Genomic DNA, 11,513 nt, shown 5'->3' on the forward strand with positions numbered 1-11,513 from the left:
CAGCACGTTGGACTAACCCTTGTCACCGATCCCCAACAGCCCACGCGCACGGGTAACAGCGTGAGCATAGACACGACACCGGACCTCACTTTCACAAAGAACGCACCGGACCCTAAGTGGGTCAACACGCAGAAGGACCTGGGCAGCGATCACTTTATTATTGCTACGACACTCAATACGGGACCAACAAAGAAACGGGGCAGAAAACTCACGATGGTAGAATGGGACACTTTCAGACAGATACAAGGGAGCGAGCGCGAAAGCGATCACGAAGACGAACACGAAGAAGCACGAAACAGTATCACATACGCTACTACAATTACAGACATAGAGCGATGGACAGCGCAGCTACACAGAGCTGTCAAACAGGCCACGAAAGAGATCCCTGAGGAAGCTGGACTAGAAACAGCCGACAGCAAACTCCTCCATCTGTGGGAGGCTCGTGACAGCCTACAGGAAAAGTGGAGAGGCCAGAGGCTGAATCGAAACCTGCGGAGAAGAATAGCAAGGCTCGACAGAGACATCGAGAACCACGCCAACCGCCTGGCCCGTCAACAATGGGAGTCCACATGCAGCAGCATGGAGGGCCAACTGGGGCTGCGCAAGGCGTGGAACCTACTTCGCTGTCTCTTAGACCCCGACAGTAGCAAGGCGTTACAGAGGCAGAATCTCAACAAGATCACGCACACGTACAACGGTACAGACGAGGAACTCTTACACGAGAAGCAGAAGAGGTACATAGGCACTACAACGAGGGAAACTCAAGAAGACTACACGGGTAAAGACAACCCCACGCTAGACGAGGAGATCACGGAGGCCGAGGTGAGGGCTGAGATACTCCGACTACGCACAAAGTCCGCGCCGGGCCCAGATGGCATCACCAACAAGACACTCAGAAACCTGAACGACGAGTCGATTGAAGCAATTACGAGATACATGAACGAGTGCTGGGAGCGGGGTGAAATACCGCTGCTGTGGAAGACTGCGCAAGTGGTCATGATCCCCAAACCCGGCAAGAAACTACAGATCGAGAACCTCCGGCCCATTTCCCTGACTTCCTGCGTGGGGAAACTGATGGAGACGTCGTTCTCACGAGACTAAACAACCACATGGAAGACCGGGGACTGTATCCACACACAATGACTGGGTTCAGACCGCATCTCTCGACGCAGGACGTAATGCTCCAAATCAAACACCAAATACTCGACGCCCGGGGCAGGACAGCAGGGCTGAAAGCCATCCTGGGCTTGGACCTCACCAAGGCCTTCGACAACGTTACACACAAGGCGGTTCTGGAGAACCTTCGGGACCTGGGGGTAGGTTGCAAAGCCTACACCTACGTTCGGGACTTTCTCTCGAACCGCACGGCCAAACTCTCGATAGGAGACATAAAATCCGAAGAAATAGAGCTAGGCAGCAGGGGTACACCGCAGGGTTCGGTCCTGTCTCCCTTTCTGTTCAACGTAGCAATGATCGGCTTGCCGAAAATCCTAGATAAGATCAAGGGCCTCAACCACAGTCTCTACGCTGACGATGTTACCCTATGGGTGACAAGCGGCAGTGAGGCTCAAATAGAAGAAACGCTACAGCGAGCAGCGGAGGCAGTCGATCACTACGCGACGGAAAGGGGGCTCAGTTGCTCGCCGCAGAAATCAGAGCTCCTGTTGGTGTATCCCACCACTAGAAAACAGTACGGAGGGGCACCAAGCATTACTATAAAAGCGAACGGGGATGCGATCCCCATCGTGGATCAAATCAAGGTGCTAGGACTCCGGGTGCATGCGGAGGGCAGAAACAACGAAACACTAAAGGCGCTGGAAAATAGCACACAACAAACAATTAGGCTGATCAAAAGAATTGCCAATAGGCGTTACGGCATGAGGGAGGCCGGCCTAATTCGCTTAGTGCAGGCCTTCATCATTAGCCGAGTCGTCTATGTGGCGCCGTATCTAGTATTCGGGGTCGCCGAAAAGCGCAAAATGGAAGGACTGATACGAAGGGCTTACAAGCAAGCAATTGGCGTCCCCATCACAACACCCAACAACAAGCTCTTAGAGTTAGGGCTACATAACACTTTAGATGAACTTGTAGAAGCGCACACCATTGCACAATATGACAGACTAACGCAGAGCCCCACGGGGCGGCACATTCTGAAGAAACTTGACATCCACTACGAATCACAAAACGGAGCTAAGGGAGACATACCAAAGAGTATCAGGAGGGACCTCAAAATCCCTCCGCTGCCCAAGAACATGCACCCGGAATACCATAAGGAGAGACGGGAGGCAAGGGCTCGCAACATGGAACGAATATACCAAGACGCCGAGGACGTTGTTTATGTAGATGCCGCAGAATATCGAAATTTCAAGGGCATGTCCGTCGTAGCGGTGGGCGCGGACGGGGAGCCCCTCGTAAGCGGGACCGTGGCGACGGACAACCCCGAGACAGCGGAGGAGGCGGCCATCGCACTAGCGGTGGCCTCCACCAAAGCTAGAATTATTATAAGCGACTCGAAGATCGCCATTCAAAATTTCGCGAAGGGGCGCGTCTCGTCAGAGGCGCTCAAAATTTTAAGAACGTACGGTGACCATCACCAACAGCGGCAACGCGGGACGATCCAAATTATTTGGGCACCCGCGCACTCCTCGCTTCCAGGCAACGAGGCGGCTCACACAGTAGCTCGAGGTCTTACACGCCGAGCCAGTGAGCCCGCCCAACCGGGAACGCGAGGAGACCGCATGTTTACCTATCGAGAAATTACGAATCACTATCGACTGGGACGGGCCCGGTACCCACCGGCTCAACCTGAACTAACTAAGAAGCAGGCAGTGGCCTGGCGCCTTCTCCAAACCAACATGTACCCGAACCCAGTGGCCTGTAGCCGGTTCTACCCGGGACAGTTTAAAAATACGTGTAAATTCTGTAAGAATAAGGCGGATCTGCCACATATCTTATGGGCATGCTCTCAGGCGGCACCGACCATTGATGGCCGCAAAATCCAAGACCGCGAGCATTGGGAGGCCCTACTACTCAGCTCAGACCCACAAGATCAGGTCTGGGCCACCCGGCTAGCCGAAGAAGCCGCCGAGGTCCAGGAGATCTCGGCCGTCTTCTAGGACTGCGGTGGATGAGACGGCTGCACCCGTCACCCCACTGACAGTGCTGGGACAATAAAGTTGTATTCTACTTCTTCTTCTATAGCGCGGTGTTGCGGTTTGTATTCGCCGCCAAACCTCACTGTTGTTCACCGCCAAATATCGTCCGCCGCACCGCTCGTGTCGCCTTGTAATGAGCCGCCTGAGTCTGTCGCCTCGAAACGGCGTGAACGCGGTTGGCCTTTTTTGAGGCATATAAAAAATACGCGCCCCGCCGACAGCTAGACATGCCATGCGGCGGCTTCTTTTCTGACTAACACACGGTCCCTCTGGTTTAGGCGGTAGACAGAGGAGAGGGGGCTCGCGGCATGGTTAAATGCGCGCCTCTGAGCGCGCACAGGTGCCGCCTCCCGTTTCCACCTCAAGAGAAAGCAAGTTTTGCGCAGTGTTCATACGCTGCGCGAAGTAGTTCCTACGAGATTTGGTGTCGGAGGAAAAAGCGGAGGTGTTTGGCGTTTGGAACGTGTGTGTCGTAACAAAAAAAAAAAAAAAAAAAAAAACGTATATTTAATCTAAGATTTACCTGCATATATCTTAATTATCCACATAAAGAGGAAAATTAGTAATGCTCCGCAAGGAGCCAGACTTTTTTTACTACGGCTCTTGAGATGAAAACGAATATATATATGACCTTCGCCTGCGCCCGACTGTTGCCGAGCGAGGACCCCAGAAAATAAACCCTAGAATAAGTAACCAAAAAGTTATGCAGATCCTTCTCTTCGTAAATATATTATTTTGATACTTTTTAGATTTCCCTTAGAAACAATATAAAAATTAACCCACTGGATAAAAAATAAAAGGAAAGCCGAATTCTTTTTTTTTTCGCTCCCGTAAAAATGTAACGAGTTCCGATTCCAGTTCCTCCGACACAAAATGGAACGACGGGGTTCCTCCGTTCCTCCTAAAAGGAACGGGTTCCAGGAACGCCGTTCCGTACAACACTGTGGGAAAATGGCCAAAGAAAAGAGTTGTCCTGCATTCGCCCCAATGGCACGTAGCATGATACATCTGCCAATACGAAAACTATACCTACTCTCTTAAAAATGCCTGCGCGTCTACTTACCCGCAACACACTTGAAAAGCCGATTTCATTGATCTACGAAATCAGCTCAGCAAATGATGAAGCGGAACATCTCTTTAGACCTCAAAATTCAGTCTGCGCTGTGGCATTACGCAATGCAAGCTTGACGTTTTGCATTGCGCAATGCCACAGCGCAGGCTTCATTTTTAGGTCTAAACGGGTGTTCAGCCTCATCATTCGCTGAGCTGATTTCGTAGATCGCAGAGATTGGCTCTTTGGGTGTCTTGCGGGAAACTAGACACTCAGGTATTTCTTAGAGTGTAGAGCAAACGTGGCGTGTGTTATGCGTTTTTATTTGAAAGAGGAGGGAACACAGACCTGAACCGAGAACTATGTGAAGTCGTAAATTTACTGACTGGGACCTTCACGTCGCCTCTACGGCGTTTTTCCCGCACGCACCGCACACAGCGCTTTCCATTTTTGAATAAGGCTGTTAACTTACGGGGTTTCTTTTTTTACCGTGTAGCCCGGGGTCCTTGACGTGCATCACGCAGTATTGATACGCGACCGCACGCGGGTACGATGCTGATCCAGATCGAATCGGGCAGGGGTGGGGATTCAGCCCAGGATCCCTGGGTTCTGCAGCGGGAGCTTTCGCTCCACGTGTTCCGAGCTGGTGGGAGCTAGGCCTCTCGGCCACCGATTCCCCCTCGTGGATAATTCAGTTAACATTTCTGAGGTCGCAAGTATCTCAGTTTACGCAGGTTCTCTGTCTTTACACAGAACCTGTGTACAAGCAAAAGACGTGCCTAAGAGAGTTGTTCATGTAAGCAAAGATAATAGAGCTTGGGCCAACATATCGGCGGAGAGCATTATTGATAAAGCGAGGTTTGTGGACAACGCAGTGACCGCCTAAACACGACTGCTTTGCTGGAGTGATTCAAGAGGAATACTGTCATAGAGATCATCGGATGCCACGGAATGCTGCTGGGCGCTTTAACCGCATGCAGTAATGTCACAGTATACAGCGTGTTTCAGCAAATGTAAAAAATCGCTGAAAATAACCCTATTTTCAGCGATTTTTGAAATTTGCTGAAACACCCGGATTACACCCGGTTGAAAAAAAAAAAGCTTTTTCCGGGAACAAACTGCCACCCATAGCAAACGTTAAATATTAAAAAAAAAGATCGCAATAATTGACTATTTTTAGCTGCATTAAAAACCACCGAATCCACTCATTATAGATTTAAAGCAGGTACAGTATATTACGGCGTTAATAGAAACGCTCAACTTGAATGCGTTTAAAAAAAAAAACACCTTCAAATTTAGCTTTTTCTTTTATTTTGCAACTTTGTAAAATGCTGTACGTGGCTTATATCTTTTTTTTTTTTTTTTGAGATGGATTTAGTGCGTTTCCATGATGCTCACAAGGTTTCAGATTCGAACCATGTGTTAATCTTCCCCTATTTAAAAAGTAAAACAGGAAAGTTTAGTTAAATATTTCGCTAATTAGTATTTTTGTAAGGCCTGACATCTGCAGTGGCTTGCAGTTCGTTCCCGGAAACATGTTTCTTTCTTCTTTTTTTCTTTCTTTTTTTTGTGTTCTTATGCACTCTATATTAAAGGGGTCAAGAAACGATATCGGCTTAGAACGTTCATGATTTTGCGGAGACGCACTGGTCCTAGTCTGGCTTAAGTATACTCGCACAGGCCTGTACTGATTCAGAAGCTTCTATTACCCGTGCCACTCGGGCAACTCGAATGCCGCTTACAACGAATGACATTTGAGCGGACAGCCAATCAGCGCGCGACCCTCCGGGCGTAGCGCATTCCACGCGCGACAGATTGCGAACTGATTCGCCGATCACACAAATGTCATTCGTTGTAAATGGCATTCGAGTTGCCCGTGTGGCACGGGTATTAGTCGCTGTGAAAATGCGAGGATAAAAGGGGACTATTCTTTTCAGTCTTGCCTTCGCAAAGCTTGATGACGTAATTGTAGGATCGAAACCACATGTCGAAGGAGAGTCGAGCGCGGCTCAGGGATTGGACGCAAGAACTGCGTAAGCATTCGACTGCGGCTCGTAACAATCAATGCCTCGGCGGACACTCGGGTAGTGACTCGTGTCCAACCATTGCGGTGATGAGAATAGCCGAACACAAAGAATGCCCGAGCTGAGCACTCGTTTCCTACTTTTCCAACCCCAGAGCGTGCCCAAGCAGCACGTTGTGAATGGGCCATCGCTGGCAAGTGTACTATGGCCAACCAGATTTTCGATGGCCCAAGCTTGGCCAAAGTGCTCGGCAATAGAAGTGTTTTCGTCCTCGTCTGGTGACTTGCCATTCACTTTATACCAGTCGCTGGCCATTCACTTTAGGCCAGTGACTGGCCATTCACTTTAGGCCAGTGACTGGCCATTCACCTTTGTCCAGTGGCTGGCCATTCACTTTAGGTCAGAGACTGGCCATTCACCTTTGGCAGTCACTTTCGGCCAGCCACTGGCCACTGACTTCCGGCCAGTCACTGGCCGAAAGTGGCTGTAGTTATACACTTAATACATAATTTATCACAGACTGCCTCAGTGTTCCTCAGAAGACTGTCAAGAGTTTCGGGAGGTCATGTTTTATAACTCAACCCCAGAAACTCTTACATAGTAATGACACGCGAAGCTGCTGCAAGGCTGCTCAATATGTATTGGACTTTTTTTGAGTACTAAGTCTTACGACGCTGGTTGCGACCACCATTCCAGTCGTCGTAGGTTCAGGGATGGTATGTTGTCCCACCATTAAGATCCCCCGGTAGTGCAGCAGTAAAAAAAGAATAAAAAGAAGTAACTTTAGGTGAAGGGACAGTGCAACAATAAAGAGTTTTATTAGATCGTTCCGATACCTCCGATAGTCCCGATAACGATACCATGCATGCGCAAGGGAGGCGGTGGCGGAGTATCGGGTATCGTTATCGGAGTCATGAGAGCGATCTACTAAAACTCTCTAATGTTCAGTTACAATATTTTTCACTTTACACACGCTTACTGGCACTAATGGGAAAGAGAAGCCTTGAGTACACAGTAAAGGTTTTTACACACTTTTGGGTGTAAATCAGTTTGTCCCTGGGCTAACACCCTCATGGCGTTCAGGCAAGCACCCTTCACAAAGGGTGCTTGCTAACACCCTTGGTGAAGGGTGCTTGGCATGAAATGGGCACCTGCTGGGGTGGCCCAGTGGATGCTGGGCCACCCCAGCCAATCTGGCGCCGGGAGAGTATCATGCTACGTTTTGGTTATGTGGAGTTCAAGGTCACACGACGCTCTCTCGACGCTGGATTGGCTGGTAGCGTCCGCCGCGCTCGGACGAAGGGTGAAATGAAGTATAGACCCCAGTATACATTTCATTGGAATGTGTCCAATACACATATCAGAACTTGTAAATTGTACGAAAATCATATATGCTATTGCATATTCTTATATTATTATTATATGATTTATTGCTTATCATGTTTACTGAACACATTTAAACTTTTTTCACTTAGAGGGATTGCCACATCACCACATACGAGGCACGTGATAAAGAAATAATGAGTCACACTAAACACAACTCACTTCATGAAGAAGTAATACAAAAGACCTCCTTGCAAGCCACATCATAACCCCGTGGGCACTTGGGAAGTGTTACGGCACCCCCCTTTCTCGAACTCTAAGTGAGCAAGCAGTGGCCCCAAGCACCGCACTGCACGGCTGAACCATTGTGAACATCTCTGTCTGCCACAAGCGAAGCATGTAAAGCTTTCCTGTTTGGAGATCAAGTGACATGTTTTGTTTGTCTCAGAGGATTGCAGGCAACACGCTTCGCTTATCACTTGTCTCCTACGCGCATATGTTTACTCATTGAAAGCAGGGTAGAGGGGGGTGGTTTAGCCCTTGACTGAACCACAGCAGTATTTCATTATGACATCAATTAGAATGTGTTAAATTGAACATTTATTGAACCTTGATGTAAGGGTTCTGGGAAAGACGGCTGGTTTCTCGATCGGCCGGGCGACGGTCGTCTTGTCCGGCGGCGTGTATGATGCTCCCTCCCCGGTCGTTTTGTGTAGTTTTATTTTTCTAGCGGGAGACCGCGTGGGCCTTTCTGCCGTCGCGGCCCCCCGAGAGAGCGTCTTCCTGTGTCTCCCCCATCGGGATGACCCCTCGGGAAGAGATGTTGTTCTTTATTTTGAATCTGGAGGCTTTCGCATTCTACGGGGCTTCTTGGGTTTCAACCTGGGGGTTCCGGAGAGGCGCCGCTATGTCTGCAACGGGATGCACGGACGAAGTTACGGAGCTGTCGGCTGTAGTCCGTTGGCAAGTTAACGAATGTGTATCGACGCCCTTGCCAACTATTGGACGGTGGATATCACGTGGCTCCAGCGGAGCTTTGAAATGATTGGTTGATCCTCGCCCGAGAGTGAGGGGGTCAGCGTCTTCAAAAGTCCGTGACGGGGGAGAGAGAAGCCCCTTTCTGGCTTGGACTTGGACTAATTTGGAGGACGGCGAATTCCCTTTGCTTTGTATATACTGTGTACAATAGCTCGTCACGTCTAAATAAACAGTTTAGACGAAGTCCTCTGGCATCTGTCACACTCTTCTGATCACCCACTGAACAAGGCTCATCAAACGATTGGCCCCGCAAGACACCACCGGGCAGTCGTCATCTATTCAACCAAGGGACGAACCTTTACTGGCGCAGCTCGACAGCGATGAGCGAGCCTCGGTGACGATCGGAGGATCAAGAAAGTGACAGAGGTGGTCCAACTGAAGCTTCCTGGCTGGCCAGGTGCTTGAACGGAGCGACCTACGGAATCCGTCGACAAGCAGCGCTGAGCGTCAGGGAGCGGTACTGCCGAAGCGGCCTTCTCCGGTGGAAAGCGGCGCATGTGGCACATCGACGGAGAGAAAACCACCTGGGTCATCGGACAGCAACGCTGAACGACCGGTGGCTGAAACCAGGGACCTCAAGGCTCAGGAGTTCCGACGCCGAGGCCAAGGACGACTACTGAGGACGCAGTATCCGGGCTCTGGGCGTCAAACTGCAGCAACGTTTGCGCCGGGTGAGTGGGATTTCTTCCGTCGGGTCGAGGTTGGCATGGCTGGTAGTTGGTGGGACTTATGGTTTTGACGCGTCAGATGCTGGCCGACATGAAGAACGGGTTAAATGGAGAGAACTCGCAGGGGACAGGAGCCTCTGGTCAGGGGCAGGAGGCGCCACAGGGTGCGACAGAAAAGGAATCGGAGGCGGTCACAATTCGAAGGCTCGAACTAGAATTTGAGTTGCGGAAAGCGCAACTTCAGATTGAGTCCGAAAAGCGGATCGCGTTGCGCATGGCACAGCTAGGAAAAGAAAGTGGTCGACCTTCGTCCTCTGGGTCGGAAACAGACGACCAACGGCATGCAGGCTTAGACCCGGTTGCGCAATGCGCGAAAGTTTTGAAAGGGTACAGCCTGCCATGTGACGCGGACGTTCCTCTATGGTTTGATGAGGTGGAAAAATTGTTTACCACGTACCAGGTGCCGGATAGTGGTCGAGTACATTTGATTATGCCGGTGCTAACGGAGCGTGTCCGCTACCTGCTGCGCGGTCTAGGGCAAGATGATTGTTTAGATTACGAGTCGGTAAAACGGGCGGTGCTGAGCGAACTGAAGCTCACGCCAGCTGAGTACCTAGACAGGTTCGACAGTGCAGCCAAAAGAAAAGATGAAACATGGGCTCAGTTCGCCTCCCGTGTCCGAACCTACTTCACGTATTACCTTCAGGTGAGAGGTGCGGACACGCAGGAGACAGTAACGGAGCTCATGGTTGCTGATCGGATTAAGGCGAGCCTGAGTACCGATGGTCTGGAGTATGTTCGCCTTCGCGAGGGAGAGACTTGGTTAAAACCGGTCGAGGTGGCGAGGGTGTTACAGACTTATGAGCAGGCAAAAGGGAAAGGGAGCGCCACAAAACAGGTGTACGTTCCAACAGAACAGTCAGGGACGGGGCGCTCGCCAGGGTTCAAAGGTCCCGTGAACTCGGGTCGAGCAGCTGTAAGGTGTCATGTATGTCATGAGCAGGGACACATTGCCAAGCACTGCCCTCGCGCTTCGGGTAGTGAGGTGCCACAGGGGCTGGCAAATGTTCCTGAACCGAAAGGGCAGACAGACAGAGTTTTAACCGCTCGGGTTGAGGTGAGGCGGTCGATTTCGGAGACGGGCCGCTCGAAGCTACAATTGGTTCAACTGGAGTGCGGCGACGTACACACCGAAGCAGTGCTCGACACGGGTACCGAAATGACGGTAGTACGGGAGAGCCTGCTACCTCAAGGCTTGAGGGAACCGTCGGGCACAGTGAAGCTAGTGTCCGCTTTTGGCCACGCCATTGATGCCAATCTTGCAACACTTCCAATAAGGTTGAGCTGTCCAGGGGCGGTAGAAAATCCAACTAAAGCCGACTTAGTGTGCGCGCTCACCAATCAGCTGGCGGAAGGGGTGAACTGTTTGCTTGCATGGGAAGATTGGGAACTGTTGAAAGCTAGGAGCGGTAAGGTCCAGGTGCAACAGGGAGGTACAGCGGCCTATCCTTGTGAAGTTGAAGAACAGAACGTAGGAAGAGATGAAGACAGCGAAGCACTGACTTGTGGGGTTGGCTAGGTAGGCCTCGGCCCTTCAGCGTTACAATGTAACAGTCCAGCATGGGAAGGGAACCAGTAACGGAAATACTGACGCGTAGTGTGGGCTCAACAATTTATGTTGGGAGTCGACTGAGCGATCATGCCATGCCGCCTCGGTTAGACGTGAATGTTCCCCTCACCCGTGCCGCAGGGCGCTGTGGGGCTGTGAAGTGAATTGGCGAGTCGAACTTGGGGACCCAAAATGACGTTTTTCTCGTTGCTGTTGCGAATACGTTCAATGCGAATGTTACGCTGTTTTCCTCTTTGTGTGTGTGTTATTTTTCAGCCTTTGGGATGTCACGCACGCATTTTGGCCCCTTTCTATGTTTGCACTGGGACATTCCGGTTTGTTAAAGTAGAATCTGTTGTCTTTATGTGTTTTGTTTTATTGTCAGCTTACGATTATGTTTGCACGCTTTGAGTCGGTTCTCAAGAACTTCACGTTAGTGTTATCTAGTTTTATTTCTTTTGCGTGGGTTTAGATTAACTGTTTAGCAGGTCCAAGGAGGACCAGAAACAGTCTTGGGGGGAAGGTGTAAGGGTTCTGGGAAAGACGGCTGGTTTCTCGATCGGCCGGGCGACGGTCGTCTTGTCCGGCGGCGTGTATGATGCTCCCTCCCCGGTCGTTTTGTGTAGTTTTATTTTTCTAGCGGGA

The 11,513-nt window shown here is 50.5% G+C and overlaps 1 protein-coding gene across 1 annotated transcript; it reads left to right on the forward strand.

Annotated features, from left to right (window-relative positions):
• The first annotated feature begins 9,320 nt into the window (after positions 1-9,320).
• LOC120848618 lies at positions 9,321-10,838 on the forward strand. Its single transcript, XM_040220626.1, has one exon. The coding sequence runs from the start codon at positions 9,321-9,323 to the stop codon at positions 10,836-10,838; it is 1,518 nt and encodes a 505-aa protein (XP_040076560.1).
• The last annotated feature ends 675 nt before the right edge of the window (positions 10,839-11,513 follow it).

This window comes from Ixodes scapularis, unplaced genomic scaffold, assembly GCF_016920785.2.
Source record: "Ixodes scapularis isolate PalLabHiFi unplaced genomic scaffold, ASM1692078v2 PGA_scaffold5__190_contigs__length_132052651, whole genome shotgun sequence".
NCBI classification, from domain to species: domain Eukaryota; kingdom Metazoa; phylum Arthropoda; class Arachnida; order Ixodida; family Ixodidae; genus Ixodes; species Ixodes scapularis.